This window comes from Nelumbo lutea, chromosome 4 (assembly GCF_056320005.1).
Source record: "Nelumbo lutea isolate HS-2025 chromosome 4, American lotus-T2T, whole genome shotgun sequence".
Classification (NCBI taxonomy): Eukaryota; Viridiplantae; Streptophyta; class Magnoliopsida; order Proteales; family Nelumbonaceae; genus Nelumbo; species Nelumbo lutea.
The window spans coordinates 2,491,110-2,510,496 of NC_142687.1; the positions used below are offsets into that span (position 1 = coordinate 2,491,110).

The following is a 19,387-nucleotide window of genomic DNA, read 5'->3' on the forward strand; positions in this document are numbered from 1 at the left end:
GGAAACTTTTGCACCAGTAGCAAAGATGACCACTATCAGAGTCTTATTATCTTTTGCAGCCAATTACTCTTGGCCGTTGTATCAGATGGATGTTAAAAATGCCTTCCTCAACGGAGACTTGCAAGAAGATGTTTACATGCAGTTGCCTCTTGGATTTTATGATACAAAGACAGGAAAGAAGGTTTGTCGGTTGAATAAAGCCTTGTATGGACTAAAACAGTCCCCCAGAGCTTGGTTTGATAGATTTAGACAAGCCCTTGAAAGGTTCGGATATGTACAGGCCCATTCAGACCACACCTTGTTTATTAAGAGAGTGGATTCTTCCTTAATCTTGCTTGCTGTATATGTGGATGATATGATGGTAATAGGAAATGATAATACTGAGATTGAGTCCCTTAAGCAACTCCTTCATCAAGAGTTTGAGGTAAAAGATCTAGGAGAACTACGATACTTCTTGGGCATTGAGGTAGCCAGATTCAAGCGTGGGATTTTTGTTTCTCAAAGAAAGTATGTTCTTGACCTTTTGGAAGAAACAGGAAAGTTAGATGTTAAGCTTGCTGACACACCCATTGAACAAAATCACAAGATCAGTGCAGAGGGTGGAGAACCCCTTGAAGATAAAGCTATGTTCCAACGGTTAGTTGGAAAACTTCTCTATCTTTGTCTCACTCGACCCAACATCAGTTATGCAGTCAGTGTGGTTAGTCAGTATATGCACTCTCCTAGGACTACTAACCTCCTTGCAGTTGAGAGGATACTAGCATATTTGAAGAGGTGCCCAGGCAGAGGCATTTTATTCAAGAATAATGATCACATGAAGAAAGAAGTTTTCACAGATGCTGATTGGGCTGGGTGTGTTGATGATCGAAGATCTACCTCTGGATATTGTGCTTTGTTAGGAGGTAACCTTGTCTCTTGGAGGAGTAAGAAAAAAAATGTTGTTTCTCATTCCAGTGCTGAAGCTGAATATAGGTCCATGGCAAATGGTGTAGTTGAGATCCTATGGTTGAGATCATTATTTGAGGAGTTAGGTATTGTTTATGAGAAGCCCTTGATGTTGTACTGTGATAATCAAGCTGCCATCAATATAGCCCATAATCCGATACAACACGACGGAACTAAGCATATTGAAGTGGATCGACATTTTATCAGAGAAAGGGTTACATCTCAAGAAGTATGTCTTCCATACATCACCTCTGACATGTAGCTGACAGACCTTCTCACCAAGGCGGTTTCAAGGAAGAAGTTAGAGGCAAATCTATGCAAGTTGGGAATGACAAACATCTATTCCCAACTTGAGGGGGAGTTTAGAGAACACTAATGTGGACCCCACTGTCCGTATGTCAGCAATAAGTTATGATTAGGATTAGTTCTTTATGATAAGATTAGGACTAGTCTTTTATAAGATTAGGATTAGTCCTTTTTCAGCTTTATCTTATCTTATCTTATCTTATCTTGCCATATAAGCAATTTAGTCCTTTTACAAGTATGATACTATGTATATAAATTTAAGAGGGGGGCGGCTGTTTAAACACATCAACCCAACTCTCTTTTATCAAAATCTCCCTCCCCTCTCTATCTCTCTCTCTCTTTTCTCCCTTTTCTTTTCTTACTTTTTCTTCTTCTTTTAAGTGTCTGTTCAATCTTGAGCGACTACTAAGACTTCAAAACTTGAACCAATAAGCATGGAAGAACTCAAAATTTTGTCCAATCAGCTCAGTTTGGAAAGAGTACAAATACAAATATGTACAGTGCAAACATATATTTTGCACTCTTTCCAAACTGAGCCATCAATACATATTGATTTTTTCAACCTTTCTAAACCTTGTCTTCATTTTTATCCTTTATTTTTCTTTTCTTCTTATCCTAGGATAAAAGTGGAGGCTCAGCCCCACTATTTTCTAAAATTTCTTTTCTTTCTTCCTTTTCTTTTCAGGAATATTTTGATTTTCTATGTTTTAAATGAAGTTTATACATTTTCTATAAAGATTATAGACAATTAATAGTGAATGATGGTTGTTGCTTGCTATGGAACCTAAAAATTACCCTAGAATTCATGGTTTTTATTCAAAAAATTCCCATTGCCTAGGTGACTAGGTGACAAGGTAACTATTGCCTAGCCTTGCTTTGGTGCCTTGAAAACTATGGCCTATGCTTTTAAGATTTTCTCTTAGTGATAAAAAAGATAATAGAAAAAATGTTGCTTCAATTTTTTGACTTGAATGTGTATTTATATGTTTACTATATGAAACATAAGCATGCATACAAACATAATCTGTGTCTTGCACCCACTGCATGAACTTATAAGCCAAAAGATGTTAACTTGGTTTTTGAACTTTTCAACAGCAACCGGTTTTTATTTTTCTATTTATTTGATACTATATTGGAATTTTTTTTTGGAAAAAGGTAAGGTAATTTATTCATCACAGAAAAAGCTGAAGAGTACAACAAAACCCAGGCCATAAAGATTGCCTGGGCCCAAATCAAACTACAGTCTCATCCAAGACTGAGAACAAAACAAAAGAGGCAAATTCTGATGTTTAAACTCCTCCGTCGTCGACACCCAAGAGAATAACTTACCCACAGCTCTCTGCACTATTTCATCTGGACTTCACAACATAAAATTCTATTATTTCTCTCAGTCCATATGGACCATAACACAGCTGCCGGAATGGTATTCCAAACAAGCTTACCTTTCTTGCTGAGGCCCTCAATTCTCCAAAAATTCAGCAGCTCCTTCACTGAATTTGGCATAACCCAACTAATCTCCAAGGCCTTTAGGAAATGCCCCCAGACAATAGAAGAAATTGGGCAATGGATACACAAGTGCTCTGTAGTTTCTGCAAGAGTAACACACAAACCACACGAAAGATCCAGAATCTGAATTCCGTGTCTCTCTAGATTAACTATAGTCAGACATTTATCAAGAGCCATTGTCCAAACCAGAAAATTAATCTTAAAGGGACTAGTTGGGTTCCAAATCTGCCTGGCAGGGAAATCCTCCTGACCTGATCTATACAGCTTGAGAACCATGGATTTGACAGAAAAACAACCATCTGCATTTCTTTCCAGCTCCATTCATCCTCCTGACTTAAATCAATCATCTGATTTTGAAGCAACCCCAACAGAACCACATACTCTTCCACCTCCCAGTCAAACAAGCTTCTCCTACAAAGAGGAGTCCAAATAATGGAATTACCAGAAGCATTAAAGTTATCAGCTACTGAAGAATCTTGATTCACAGAGATTTGGAACAGGAGGGGGAAAGCTTCTTCCAAGGACACCTCTGAACACCAAGGATCCTTCCAAAACTTAATTCCATCCCCTTTCCCCACCTTAAGCCTAATCCCATCCAAGAGGATAGGAAGATTCTTCAACATACCTGCCCAGAGAGATCTATCCCCTCTTGAATGAGGAAACTTAGATCTCCAATCACCCCACTCCGCCCCATACTTTGTCGCAATAAGGTTTCTCCACCACGCATTTCTTTCAGTAGCAAATCTTCATAACCATTTGCTGAGAAGGGCAGAATTAAATTTCTTCAAATTCCTTAATCCCAGCCCACCAACTTCCTTTGGGAGACACACTTGCTCCCATTTTACAATATGGATTTTCTTTTCCTCTTCCCATCCCCTCCATAAAAAATTCCTCTGGATTTGCTCCAGCCTATATACTATTTTAATTGGGATGGGGAAAAGAGAGAGGAAGTAGGGAGGTTAGAAAGGGTACTCTTAATCAGTGTCACTCTGCCTCCAAATGACAGATATTTTTCCTTCCAAGAAGTCAATTTTCTCTCCATTCTCTCAATAATTGGAACCCAGGTCGCGGAGGAAGAATATTTAGCCCCAAGAGGCAGCCCCAAATACTTAACCGGGAGAGAATCAGTTTGGCAAGCCATCACTTCTGCACATTCTTCTAAGTTTGGGACAAGACCCACTGGGATGATCTGGCTCTTACTCAAATTAACTTTGAAACCAGTCACCACTTCAAACCAACTCAGAATCCCAAGCACTGATTCCAACTGAATCGGAGATGCATCAACAAAATGTAGGTATCCTATGCAAACTGGAGGATATTAACTTTTTCCTTTCCAGGGGAGATTGCAAATCCATCCCAATACCCATAATCTGCAGCCTTCTTACTGAAAAGAGTTAGAATTTCCATGACACAAATAAACAACAAAGGGGAAAGAGGATCTCCCTGCCTCAAACCTCTAGAGCTACCGAAAAACCCCTTCGACTGGCCATTAATTAGGATGGAAAATTTTGGGGTCTTAACACAAACTCTGATTCAGTTTCTCCATTTCTGCCCAAAGTTCGTTTTTTCCAACACCAGATCTAGGCAATTCATCGTATGCTTTCTCAATATCAAGTTTACAAATTACACCCAGGGTACCCTCTCTTCTTTTGGAGTCAATCAATTCATTTGAAATGAGAATTGAATCAACCATCTGCCTCCCCAGAACAAATGCACTTTGGTTACTAGAAATTACATTGTCTAGCACCCCTTTCATTCTTTCTGCTAGGACTTTAGCCAAGATTTTATAGATATTGTGCAGGAGACTAATTGGCCTAAAATCCTTAATGTTCACAGCCCCCTCAATCTTTGGAATGAGAGTAATAAATGTAGCATTCAAACTTCTTTGCAGAGGTGCATTTGTATGGAAGGCCTGGAACACATTCAACAAATCTTTATTCACAAAATCCCAGCATTTTAAGTAAAAAAGGATTGTAAGACCATCTGGCCCATGTGATTCATCACATTCTAACTTCTTAATTGCTGCCTTTATTTCCTCTGTGAAGGGTCTCTCAAGCCAAAGTTTCTGATCTTCATTCAATTTCTTAAAAGGAAGATCAGTAGGAAAAGGCCTATGGGTCCAGCTTTCATTATAGAGATTTTTATAAAAGGAAACTGCTACTGACTTAATCTCTGAACATGATTCTCCACTCCTATCTTCCCACACCAGCTTGTTGATTGAAGAAGCTCTTGCTCGGGCATTTGCCATTTTATGAAAAAATTTCGTTTTTTTTATCACCCTCCTTTAGCCAAGTGGTTTTGGCTCTTTGTCTCCACTTAATTTCTTCCTTTACAGCCAACTTGTCATAGCTGTTTTTTTTTTTTTTTTTTGCTTTGGATCTTTTTAATCTCAATTCTTCAGTTAAGGGACCCACCTCTTCAGCTTTGTCAATCTCTTCAATGGTACTCAATAAAGCTTTCTTTTCAGTACCCGAATTCAATCTATTTTCCAAATTCCAAATTTTTAATTTTTCTTTGATTGCACCTAACTTTTTTGCCAAAGTAAAGGAGCTAGAACCCTCCACCTGAAGCTCATTCCACACAGAATTGATCAAAGGAATAAGCTTGTCCTCCTCAAACCAGGCATTTTCAAATTTAAAAGGAGCTCTGATTCTCTCATGATGACCACATATAAGCTGAATAGGACTGTGATCAGAAACCGGTCTAGGGAGGGTGACCTGCCTAAAATCAGGAAAGATATCATCCCAATTTGAGAATACCAAAAATCTATCCAGCTGCACAAGGGTGGGATTTTCTTGATTATTGGTCCAGGTGAATCTGTTGCCCTGAATAGGGATATCCATAAGTTCCATATTATTGATAAAATCAGCAAACAAATTCATCAACACTGCTCTTCTACCCCTTGTATTTTTCTCTTCCACTGATAAAGTCACATCAAAATCTCCACCAATGATCCAAGGATGAATTAATGATCCTCTCATATCTGATAATTCCTCCTAGAAAGCCGCCCTGAGGTTTGAAATTGTTGGTCTATAAAAATTTATAGTTTGGATAACATTGCCATCATGGAGCTTCATAATTAAAGAAATTGAGAAATTTCCAATTCTGCTAGAAACAAGGCTACAAAATGAAGGATCCCAAAGACTTAGAAGGCCCCCTGCACTCCCAGAAGCTGCCAATGCGTTCCACCTAACCTGATCTTGCCCCCAAATACTTCGGATAATAGCAGCATCTAATTTCTCCAATTTTGTTTCTTAGAGCAGGACAATCTTTGACTTCGACATCTTTAGGGAATCACAAACCACTAATCTTCTCCTTCCTGAACCCAAACCTCTAACATTCCAAGATAAAACTTTTAACTCCATGAAAAAACTTATCAGAATACAATCAACCCCCACCTCAAACCTTCTTAGACCCCCTTGCTACCCCTTCACTACTCCCCGCCTTGTCATTTATCCCCCAAGTAAGTCTCATCATTTCTCTATGTCTCTTTGAGTTGGTTCCTCCTTGTTTTGCCGCCATTTTCCCCTTTCCATAAGAACTCTTCGTTAAATCCCTTCCAAAAACTTTATGTTTTAGCTTCCATCCCCTCCATTGAAATTCTCGGGAAATTTCCCAACCCCAAGAGCTTCAAGGTCACCCAAGAGGAGGGATTAGTAACATTATTACTGTACTTACCTTCCTGGCCTTCCAAAGAATTTGTTTTATCCTTGTTTCCCTTTAGGTGAGCTTCTTCACTCCTCTTCGTCAAATCAGGGCTTCTCCCACTTCTCTCTGGCTCTTTGAATTGATTGAGACGGTCGGCCACACTATCACTTTGAACCTCAGACCCCATCACTGCAATGGGAGTCACCACCAGCAGATTATCTTCCGCAGGTACTAGAGGAAGAAGCTGTTTTTGTCGCCGCCTGTGTTCAGCCTTCGGCAGACTCTCCGAATCAGGGGGACGCAAGGGGAGTGGCAAACCACCCTGACCATCACCTCTGAACTCAGTGTCCGATGACAGAGAAACCGACTCAACTGGAGTCTCGATCCCTGTTAACTCCGATTGTTTGGGAGGTTGGCTGACCCAGGTCGCTTTAGACGAACCAAACTAATGAGATTCTATTTGCCAAAGGACCACCTTGGTTCACTGGCGGATTTTGAAAATTTGCTTCTCCTGAACGCCTGCATGGATCGAATATTCGGGTTCTTTGGGTAGGAATGGCACTGGTCCGGGTCCTGGACCCGTCTCGGAAAACCCTTTCTTTCACGTTCCCCAATTTCTGATCCCTGTCAAGCCTCCCTCCCCCTGCTCAGCACGTCCTCCTCCATGGGCACCACGTGCATTTCTTTGAGACATTGTTTAATTAAAGTTGTTAATTCCTCAACCATCGAATCTCCCCCACTACTTCCCAACTTTAACTTTTGCAGACGATCCTCGAAGCTATCCCTTGAGATAGGATCCTGACCCTCCATAGGATTTAAGATTTGACGGTCCAGATTAGCATCAAGGGTCTCTTCTTCTTCTCCGCCAATCTCCGGCGACCTCATTGGCGGCATGTTACGGGCCTGAATACCTCTCAGAGATTCTTGAAGCAGTGAACTCTCCCCAACATCTTCTAAAACAACCGTCTTTGAGATTTCCGAACCCATCCTATCCTTTAAAACTTGTTTATTTGTTTGGTTACCCTTCTTCCATCTTTGGACTGACGGCAAAGTTTCAGGCCAAATGCAAACAGAGAAGAGACTCCCCAGCCACAATCTCAACCTTCTCAGGAATCGGATCTTTCTTTCTCACCTTCATATGAATCCACTCACAAGTAGCCTCTGGGGAATTGTTAGTTTCTAGAAACCCACTGCATGCATCGCCAATTGATTTGATCACACTCAGACACCAGAGAATCAGAGGAAGACCAAACACCCTAACCCAGGTTGAGTCCGAGCGATCAACATCCTCACTCGATTCCGGATAGAAGCATCTTGCGCTAGCTCCTCACCAATCAAGGAGGAGATGATTTCTCCCCATTTTCCATGGACCATTGTCGAGGATCCACTCTGCATCAGATCTCAAAGGAAAGATGAAAAGGAAAAGATCGTCTGTCAGCTTCTTCACCCTCACCCCCTTCCTTCCAAGAACTGCTTACCCGGCTTTCCACTTCTCGAACCCCTACTCTCCACCAGAATCTTCCCACCAAGCAATCACATAGGAACTTTCTTCTTGCCTCAACACCTTGGACCTCTGTCATTACCACCTGCTTATCCTCCACCTTCTTGAGTTCTGAATGCCCAAAATCCGGCCAAGCATCGGCCGACACCGCTTTACTGTAGGAAAAGTTTGGTCTTGCTCTCGCACCCATCCCTTCTCTCCTGTACCAATTCTCTACTTCCCATCTCCTCCCTGAAATCTTCAAGAGGGTCTTCTATGAAACATCTTCACCTCCAAAAATTTCAGAGAACTCTCGTGGCTTCGACTAACTCCGACACTACACAACACTCGACAAGAAGATCTTGAGCATCTCTTGCAACACAAACATCTGGTGGCAGCATTTCCTTGATGATCTTGAACATCACCTTCCTTTACCACCCAGTACTCAACCTACCAAAATCATCATTAAAAGCTTATATAAGGGATTGGAATGGTAGAAAGGGGCCTTTTTGGCAGGGTTATAATCCTTTTCATTTATTCTTAGGTATTTTATTTTGGTTTTGGAAAAAGTCAAAGACATATATTGATGAAGATGTTATTTATATGATTCTGTATATTACATGCTGTCGATCTTATACTACATTTAGGCATGTGCATTTATTTCTTTGAATAATAAAAGTAAAATATACAACTCACTCCTGTTATATGAACTTTCTTCATCAGTGCCCTCTTCTGAATATAAGTTACTGCCCTCCATCAGAAATTGATTTGTCTCAAGGAAAATGCTTGGTAAGTACTCCATTTTGTTTATGGTATGTTTATGCATCAAGATTTAATCTATAATTTTTTTTTCTGTAATGAAAAAGATTTTTAATGAATTTGTCAAAATCTGCGTGCACCTTTCTTTGATCGTTTCTTTGCATTTGTAGGTTGTTGTTGTCTACAATCCTCTTGGGTGGAAGAGAGAGGATATAGTTCGAATTCCGGTTAGTATTTCTGTTGCTAGCATCTTTTTATTTTTGTTCCCTTTTTTGATCAGTAACTGTGGTAACTTTTATTAATTTGTAATAAATAAAACAGGATAGCAGTTTAGGCTCCTAAAAAGCCACCTCTTTGCCGCATCAATTATACAATGAAGCCCATAAGAGTTGTAGTGTAGAAGCAGTTGTATCCAAGAAATTCGATTAATTTGAAGAACAAATAAATGGAAAATGTTAGGAAGTTTTATTGTTTAACAAACCCTGTCACTCCATATCAAATTTAACCAATAACAGAAGACTAGTAATTATTTATAAAAGAGTCAACCTTGATACTTAAGCTGGATGCTAAAGATTCTAAAATCTAAATACTGACATAATTATCCATTTGACAGGAGATATCCTTTATATGAGCCCATAGACATCCATGAGAACCTATGTACTGAAATCCAGCAAATCTAAATGTTTTTGAAATTTATTTGACATATTTCAACTTACAGAAACAAACTTGTTTCAGGTCAGCAGTGAAGCAGTTACTGTTCGGGACTCTAGTGGAAGAGAAATTGAATCACAGCTTCTACCTCTAGCCAATGCCTCTGCCAGCATAAGAAGCTACTATGTTAAGGCATACCTGGGAAAATCTCCCGGTAGCGCACCTAAGAATTCGCTGGTATTTCTGGCATCTGTCCCACCTCTTGGTTTCAGCACTTACTTTGTCTCAGATGCAAAAAAGACAGGTTAAGCATTCTAGGCACTTTAGAACTTCAATCTTCCTGTGAACTGGAACAAGAAGAGAAATTATTTTTTAAAGTTATTGACCCTTTAGTTGTCCTGGTTCTGCATTACAATAGGAGCTAGTTCAACCAGATCGACAGTATACACAACGCAAGGAAATGAAGATGGCACCATAGAAGTTGGGCAAGGAAATTTAAGGCTTATATACTCTCTAAAGGAAGGCAAACTTATCCAATATGTTAATACTAGAAGCCTGGTATATTACACCATTCATTCATGATTTACTTTTTATTTGTGATCCTTTGATTTATCTCTTAGTTGGTTCATGTGATTTCATCCCTGTATTCTTAAGTTTGCCTCGACTTGCAGTTCCTTCTGTCCAATCATGAAAAGCAATAGCAATGTATATTCTTATTTTTGTTGTTGTTATTTGACATTATGGCATTTTAATACGTTTCTTTTCATTACTTGTTTTCTGTGGTTTGCTTTTTTGTCTAATTTAAGTATTATTTATTATTGAAGGTCAAAACATCTATAGAACAGTCATACATTTTTTATTCAGGATATGGTGGAAGTGATAAAGATCCTCAGGTAATCAAAACACTTGTTAGGCTTTAGTTTTCCCTTACTTTAGTTCTATTTGCATATCTACAGTTCTTCTTGCTTGCTGTAGCATTTTTTTATCAGTAACAGAAACTTTCATTAATTAAGAAAAAAGTTCAAAAACAATGGTGGGGGGAGGTAAACTGTAAACCCTCTTACCTCACCCCCAAAAGGAAAATTACAGTGTAGCCCAAAAAAATGACTTCTTCCCACCCCTGTTTAGCCAAAGCATCTGCAAATGAATTGGCACATCTTTTAACCCACCAGACACGCACTTCCGTTCCTTGGGTTAGCCACTTCCTTGGGTTACCACTTGTGAATCTCCTTCGATAATCAACCCATTTATATTCAGCTCCTTAACCCTTTTTACCCCCTCCAAGAGGGCCAGAATTTCTGCTCTCAATGAGTCTCCAACTTCAATTGGTCCTGAAAAAAGGGCTATCACTGAACCTGCCTCTGTTCTGAAAACACCACCAACCCCTGATGGCCCTGGATTTCCTTCATCGCTCCCATCAAAGTTGAGTTTGATAAAACCTTCCATCGAGGGGTGCCACAAAGGATGGACATTGATTCTGCTTGGAGCCGAGACTGTTATTTCCTGCCAGTTGTTCACAGTGGTCTCTATTGGAGCAACATCAAATAGGTTCATTGTTTTTACCCATTGTGCTACCCTCAAAGTAACCACTTCTATAATTGTGTCCCTTTTTCTTTCTTTTTCAGCAAATATCCTTTGGTTCCTTTCCTCCCAAATTGTCCAACAAACCGCTGCCCTGGTGCACCTCCACAAGATTTTTCTCCTCTTTTCGATCCAGCTTCCAACTGGATAGATGAAGAGGCTTCGAATGCTTGACGGGGGAGTCCACCTGCAACCAAATAAAGAGATAAACCGCTCCCAAATAGATGAAGTAAAAGGGCAGGATGTAAGTAAATGAGAGCAAGACTCACTAGTGGCTTTACAAAGGGTACACCAGTGCGGGGACAAGCACCAAAAAGGCTTCTTTTTTTGAAGATGATCACAAGTATTAATTCTTTCCAAAGCTATTTCCCAGCAAAGTGCTCCTGTTAGGTAACTGCCTAACTCAGGGGCTTTTCGAGGAAGCCTGCCTTCTGAATGAGAGAGAGAGAGAGAGAAAAATAAAGAGAGAGAGAGAGAGAGAGAGAGAGAGAGAGAGAGAGAGAGAGAGAGAGATTGAATTCCCAAAATCAATAATTCCTCTTCTGGCTTCGTTTCCTTATTTATAACACTTTCGTTACAATTCTGTTATATCAGCCTCTCCACTTGCCCAGTTTGTTATTTAGTTTGTTCTAGTGGTTGGCTGTCAGTTACATTACTTAAAGGCTGACGTGGCCTTTTCTTGTACACTTGTCTCTCTATTCCCTTTATTTGTGTCTCAACAGTCCCTCCTCCCTTGAAAGCGACCTTGCCCTCAAGGTCAAGATGTGGAAATATATTCTGTAAGTCCAAGTAAGGTTCCCAAGTTGCATCTTCAAGTGGGAGACCTGGTCATACCACCAATGCCTCTGGTTCGATGTGATTCCCTTTGCGTATCCACCTGAAATCTGGTATCTGGGTGGGCTTAGTTTGAACTTGGCCATCTTCCGAGAATGATGGGAGGGTGGTTATTGTTATTGCTCCTGTTTTTGGCCATTTCTTTAATAGAGATACATGAAATACAGGGTGCAATTTTGATGTTGCTGGAAGGTCAAGCCTGTATGCCACAGACCCAATGCGTTCCACAATCCGAAATGGGCCGAAGTACCTTGGGCTCAGTTTGTTCCACCTGTGGCCTACTACTGAAACTTGCTCGTATGGTTGTAGTTTAAGGAAGACTTGCTCCCCAATCTGGTGCTGGACAGGGCTATGCTTTCTGTTGTAAGAGTCTGCAATCCATTGTTGGGCTCGACGGAGGTGGGATTTGAGATCTTGTAACAACCTATCACGCTGGAGGAGTTGGTTTTCCATTGCTGCTACTGCTGTAAACCCTTTCTCATATGGGAGTAGGGGAGGTGGGTCCCGTCCATATAGAGCCCGGAAAGGAGTCATTCCTGCTGCACTGTGACACATGGTATTGTACCACCATTCTGCCCAATGAAGCCACTTGAGCCACTGATGTGGCCTATCCCCTGCATAGCACCTTAGATAGGTTTCCAAACTCTGGTTGACCACCTCAGTTTGCCCATCTGTTTGAGGATGGTAGCTGGTAGATTTGAAGAGTTTCACTCCTTGTAGTCAAAAAAGTTCTGCCCAGAAACGACTCATAAAAATTGGGTTGCGGTGTGGGACAATAGAGTTAGGGGTACCATGCAGTCGTGCCACCTCCTTATTAAAAATCTCAGCCACCATCGAAGCTGTAAAGGGGTGGGAAAGAGGGAGAAAATTGCAGTATTTGGTGAATCTATCAACAACTACGAGAATGACGGACTTGCCATAGGAAAGGGAAAGCCCCGTTATGAAGTCCATGGATATATCCGCCCACACGTGTAGGAATTGGGAGTGGTTGTAGCATACCTGCTGGAGACTGGGTATCAACCTTATTTTTCTGGCAAATGACGCATTCGGCTATGAATTTTTGGACCGGATTCTGCATGCCTTTCCAGTGGAATTGGGTGGCTAGTCTTTTGTAAGTGCGCAAAATCCCTGAGTGTCCTCTTGCTGGTGATGAGTGGAACACTTCAAGAAGCTGCTGAATATGGGCTGAATCCTGTGGTATCACCAATCGACGTTCATACAACAGCAAGTTATTCTCCACTGTGTACCCTGGGTGGCTAGTAGGGTCCTCTTGGACTTGTGAACGCAGCTTGTTCAGTTGTGGGTGTCTTTCAGCTTCTTCCCTTAACTGACTCATGATGGAACATGTTGGGCCCGTGAGAAGTAATGGAAATAGTTGTGGTTGGCGTGACAGCGCATCTGCTACCTTGTTAGTGTGCCCTGCCTTGTATTTAATGACATGATCATAGCCGAGTAATTTGGCTATCCATCGTTTCTGTTCCGGGGATAGTACAGACTGCTCCAACAGAAATTTCAGGCTATGGTGGTCAGTTCGTATGATGAACCTCCCTCCCTAGAAGGTAGGGTCGCCACCTCTGAACTACGAGAACAATTGCTATCAGTTCACGTTTGTATACTGACTTGGCCCATTTTTGTGCTGTCATTGCTTTGCTGAAAAACACTAGTGGCCTTTCTTCTTGCATGAGGACTGCACCTACTCCTTGGCTTGACGCATCCCATTCAATGATGAAGTCCTTTGACGGTTCTAAGAAGACCAGAACCAGGGAAGGGAATGGCAGGAGAAAGAGAGGGTTGATCTAGGGCATTGAAAAAGGAGGCACAACTGAAAGAGCCAGAAGAGGAAAGGGTCCAAATTTGGGAATCCCCCTCTGACGGTTCTAAGAAGACCTTTTGAAGTACCTGAACCAGGGACCACACCAACTCCATCTCAGAATCTCTGAGACCTCATCTGAAACCCAAATCCCAATTAAGTTGAGGTCCTGAACCAACAAACGAAACTAAAGATGAGGCAGTTAAGTTTTTGTACCTAGAAAGGGAGAACGGGGAAGGGAATTGGTCTTTAAGTGATGTCTCCCCCACCCACACATGTTCCCAAAACCTTACCATGTTTCCAGAACACAAGTTATACCTGACAAAGGGTAGAAAACAAGGAAGAATGGCATGGATGGCTTTCCAAGGTGTTGCTGCCGTTGCTCTAGCTGAAATTCCTGCGTCCCAGCCATCTGCGGTCATCCTGTGTATGCTCTTAATCACTTTTGTCCACAATTTGTCTTGATCCACCGGAAATCCCCATAACTACTTTCCTAACAAGGCTGTATTCCTCTTCTGAATGTTCCCAATTCCTAGACCCCCTAGCTCCTTACTTCTACTCACCCTATGATCCCTCTTTTCCCCTCCCAGTTCCCATAAAAAATCTCTCATTAGCTTCTCCAACCTTATACAGATCCCCGCAGGCATCCTAAAGATCGAAAGAAAGTAACTGGCAGTTTGGCCAAAGTTGATTTGATCAAGGTAATTCTTCCACCCATTGAGAGATAATTCCTTTTTCAGGAGGCAAGCCTTTTTGAGAATCTATCCACTACCGGGTTCCAAAAATTCACGCTTCTAGGGTTGCCCCCAGAGGTAAATCAAATAATTCATAGGCCACTAACATACCTTATAACCCAATATTGCTGCACATTCAAATACCTCTTCATCTTCCAATGATGATGCTTGCCACACAAGTCTTATTTGAAGTTAACTTTCAGATTTGTCATTTTCTCAAAGACTTGTATCACCTCCTTCAAGTCTTATTCAAACAGTGATTAAGGTGAGATGTTGTTAAATGTTAATGATATGAACATTTTTGCTGCTTGTTCTAGGCCTCTGGTGCATATATCTTTCGACCAAATGGCACATTCTCATCAGCGTCTGAAGGACAGGTACATCATGCAGCTTATATTAATGAATGATGTTCAAATAAAAGATCATGCTGAAAATTTATTACTTGCCAAATTTTTGTGTCTGAAACAAAAGGAAGAATTATGTTGATTATTCTAGGCTCCTTTGACTATCTTGCGGGGACCAATTGTGGATGAAGTTCATCAACAGATCAATCCTTGGATATATCAGGTACATTTCTGTATTAAGTGTTGTTTATTTACCGTCTACGCCTTTCTTCGATTACAGAACCAAAATTAAGATGATAAAATTAATATAGAATTTTAAAAATACATCAAAAGTAGTTCCTAAAACAAATTTAGAATGATTTTCTTATAGTGAAAAAAATCAGTAAAAGAAAAAGTTGCTTCTATGCAAATAGGGAAGAGGTCTCATCATTAAGAAACAGAAATATTACAGTGATGCATTCAATTAAAAAGAATGTAAAACAGTAACTATAAGCAAAACTGCATGCCTATCAACTAAGAGTTCATACTCTAACTTTTCTTTGTTATTAGCATTGAGGTGTCATGGTTTCGTTCATGAGTATTGAGATGTGATTAATTTGACTGGAGAGTGAGCAGATACCTTGGTGTGAATGATCATTTCCGACGTATGGAAAAATACTCCAGAAAATGTGCACTTTGTGATAGGTACAAGGTGTTGAAACAAATTCAGTTTTCCATGAATCTCAGTTTGTCAATTTAGTTGCAACCTATATGTTATAAAAAAAAATCAATTCCTTGGTTCTAGTGCCTTTAGAAAGGTTTTTATGGTCTAAGATCTTAGGAGCTAAGCAATTGAACTTGATCTGTGGGAGTTATGACTTATGACCATACTCTTGTCATTTGCAATGGAAATTTATTTCTTTAACTAAGAGTTTTATCTTGTAGTGAAACATTGCCTAGGAACAGGAGTTTTCTCTTCTATAATTATGGGAGGTTTCTTTTCTATAATTGGCAACAAGAAGAAAATAAAGAGACAAGGAAGTACAAGGCATGAAGGCCTTTGTTTTAATGGTTCAGTTAGAAAGAAAAAGAGAAGAGGAGAAGAGAGAAAGAGAAGGGGAAAGAAGAGAAACAATTGTCTAAAGACTCTAAACTGGAGAGAATGAATTCTCACCCCAGCTGACCTCAACTATATATAGATTAGCCAAAGAATACAAAGACTATTATGCCCCTAATTATGAGACATGTAACTCAAAGTGAAACAAAATAGAAAAAGCACAATTTAATAAATAAGAGAGAAGATACTAAAATAACCCTACTTAGCTGACTCAAACAGCCTTAAAGACTCAAGAGCAATCATTTTTGTATTAATGAGATTTTCTTTTACCTTATCATCAGGGAAAAAAAAGACACAAGACCAAGAACACCATTAAAAACTGAGGAAGCAGAAGAATTTGTTGATGACAGAAGTTTTATTGAAGATCAGTGAATGAGAAAAACAGTGAAAAAGCCTAAAAAAAGAGGCTACAAAACCTTATACAAGAGAAATAATAGCAACATGAGAAAATAAATCCCCTAACCCACAAAATGCATACTCCAGAGTTAGTGCAATAAGGGCTCACAACAAGAACAACCACTAATAGCAAGCACATATAAATCCCCCATCAAAAAATGCCACTGATCCCTTCTTCTGCAGAAGTTGAATCACCAATTTGCCAAAAACCTTCATGCGACCAGTCTTCTGCTATCCAACTTCCTTTACAGCCTAATGGTCATAACCCCCCCTCCTCCAGTGGGCATCCCCAACTGCAGTGTACACTTTGCTACCTTCAGGTGGTAGATGAAATACATATTAATTCACCACCTTCGCATCAAATATTACCTTTTGATTTAGCTGATTATTGGTTCCCATTTGTCCAATCTCATTTCTAGGCAAAACATTCTATTCCTACCTTGAAGTTGGAAGGTCTTTTGGGCAGTGTGGTGATGGGACTTGAAAGTGTTTGGTGGTTAAGGGGGATAAATAAGGCTGGTAGAGTAGCCTGGAGCATCATTCCTACAGCAGTTTTTTGGGACTGTGGTGTGAAAGAAATAACAGAATCTTTGAGGGGAGGCAGAGTTCAAAAGAGGAGGTTCACTCTCTGTTCAAAATCAGACACTTTTTTTTTTTATTGGGATCATCTTTTTGTCAGTAATCTGTAATTTTTTTTGCTGGTTTGGCTTTATCGTAATTGGGTCACTTGGGTTTTCCCTCGTACAGATTCTCATTGTACAGGGGTTTCTGGGCTGATTGTATATGTTAGTTTTTTTTATCAATTCAATACATTATATATTTAAAAAAATGAGGAGATAAATGAAAAGCAGTAAATATGTCAGTTAAGAGATATCTTCCTTACCTTTTATTTCTTTTTTTATCCCTAAATATACTTGTAAATGGTATTCAGCCTGCTGCAAGTGTGGAAGAAAGAAAGAAAGAGTGAGAAAGAAGAGGATAATAAAAGAAAATAGAAGAGAGGAGAGATTCCCATACAAGGGTGCCGTATCATGTTGGATAATTTGATTTTTAGTATTAATTGTCTTGACAATAAATCTGATTGAAATATGGGGAAGTAGAGAAGAGAAAGGAAGAAGAGAGAAAAGAAGAAGAAAGAAAGGAAGAAGAAAAGGTTTGGAGCAATGGAACGGTGCTGGTGGCGCTAGCTTCTATTATATTATATAGGGTGGGAGAAATAAGAAGGGAAAAGACTCTTGTGCCCCTGTTGTAAGTGATTACAATAACAGAAATAACAGAAAATAAAAAAACGCTTTAACTAGCCAAACAGACCCTAACACAAATAACTAAATTATTTCAACACTCCCCCTCAAGTTGGAGCATAGATGTCAATCATGCCCAACTTGTCACACAATTCATTGTGCCGCACATGATGAAGACCTTTGGTGAAGATATCTACAAGTTGTTCTTCTGAGCTGACATATGGAGTACACACTTCTCCATCTACAAGTTTCTCTCTAATAAAATGCTTGTCCACTTCAATGTGTTCCGTCCTATCATGCAGGACTGGATTAGCAGCAATATTGATGGCAACTTTATTGTCACAGTAAAGTGACATAGGATTGCTCACTGCAAAACCCAGTTCACCTAACAGATTTCTTATCTACATGATTTCAGCAACCCCATGAGACATCGCTCTATATTCTGATTCAGCACTAGATCTAGCCACCACACTTTGTTTTTGACTTCTCCATGTGACCAGGTTTCCTCCTACAAAGGCACAATACCCACTGGTAGACTTTCGGTCATCAACTGCTCTTGCCCAATCAACATCAGTATATACTTCCACCTTTAAGTTTCCATGTTCTGGAACAACAAACCAGCTCCGGGAAACTTCTTGCAGCTTCAAAGTGAGTTGTCCTAGGATTGTGCATGAACTGACTAAGGACACCCACTGCATAAGCAATATCAGGCTTGGTCATAGACAAATACAAGAGTCTCCCTATGAGTCTCTGGAACTTCTTCACATCTTCACATCTTTCAAAAACTCTTCCTGACTGTCTCCCAGCTGATGATTAGATTCAATTGGTGAGTCAATCGGTTTTACCCCCAACTTGCCTATATCTTCTAGTAGATCTAGTACATATTTCCGTTGGGAAATAAAGATGCCCTTGTGAGAGCGGGAAACTTCAATTCCAAGGAAATAATGTAAGGGACCTAGATCTTTCACCTCAAATTGAGTGGCTAAGAAGTTTTTTAGTCTTCGTATTTCAGCTTCCCAATCTCCTGTGATCACTATGTTATCCACATACACAATTAGAGCTGCAATTTTCCCTTCACCTTTTTTCACAAATAGAGTGTGATCTTACTGGCATTGTTTGAACCCCATCTGTTGAGCTGCTAAGTGGAACTTACTAAACCAAGCCCGAGGTGATTGTTTCAACCCATATAAAGATTTCTTTAACCTGCACACCTTTTGTTCACTGCCTTTGGCACAAAAACCTGGAGGTTGGGTCGTGTACACTTCCTCTTCCAAGTCACCATTCAAGAAAGCATTTTTGATGTCCAATTGGAGTTCCTAGTCAAGATTTGCTGCCAATGAAAGAAGAATCCTGATAGAGTTCATCTTGGCTACTGGAGCAAAAGTCTCTGCATAGTCCACTCCATATACCTGTGTAAAACCTCTTGCTACCAGTCTAGCCTTGTACCTTTAGATGTAAATCAGTCCTCAAGTATCAAGATTAAATTTAGGGATTAGAAGAAAAGCAGGTCTGAACAGCTATACAAGAGAAGAAGATGGCAAAAGAAGAGGTAAGAGAAGAAGGAGTCGAATAATTCTCGATTCTCCTCTAACCCTCTTTTTTTAAGATCTAAAAATTATATGATGATAAGAATGCCCTTAAGTGGGCGGCCAGCTTGGCAGTTACATAAAGAAAATAAAACAAGAATAAATAACAGGCCCATTAAGTGTGGCCCATCAACAATAAAATAAAAGATATTACAAGAGAGGATGTTAGGGCCCATTCGGCCCAGTCTCTTTACACCTTTCAACAGTTCCATCAGCCTTGTGTTTCATTGTGAACACCCACTTGCAACCCACTGGTTCCTTCCCTTCAGGAAGATCCACCAACTCCCAAGTGCCATTTTTGTGTAATGCATCAATTTCTTCCTGCATTGCATTTGTCCATTCAGATTTAGATAAAGCTTCTGCCACATTCTTAGGAACGGGGACACTGTCCACAGAAGAGATGAATGCACGGAATGAAGGTGAAATGTGATCATAGGACACAAAATTAGAGATAGGATGATTAGTGGTAC

The 19,387-nt window shown here is 40.1% G+C and overlaps 1 protein-coding gene across 1 annotated transcript in view; it reads left to right on the forward strand.

Annotated features, from left to right (window-relative positions):
• Positions 1–19,387, forward strand: part of LOC148853365 (alpha-mannosidase At3g26720-like) — a 60,471-nt gene that overhangs the window by 32,416 nt on the left and 8,668 nt on the right. Inside the window, exons 13-19 of the mRNA XM_088941314.1 lie at positions 8,609–8,674; positions 8,815–8,871; positions 9,380–9,599; positions 9,714–9,853; positions 10,120–10,188; positions 14,572–14,631; positions 14,750–14,821. Of these exons, the coding sequence (XP_088797440.1) occupies positions 8,609–8,674; positions 8,815–8,871; positions 9,380–9,599; positions 9,714–9,853; positions 10,120–10,188; positions 14,572–14,631; positions 14,750–14,821 (684 nt within the window). The remainder of the gene's footprint in view (positions 1–8,608; positions 8,675–8,814; positions 8,872–9,379; positions 9,600–9,713; positions 9,854–10,119; positions 10,189–14,571; positions 14,632–14,749; positions 14,822–19,387) is intronic.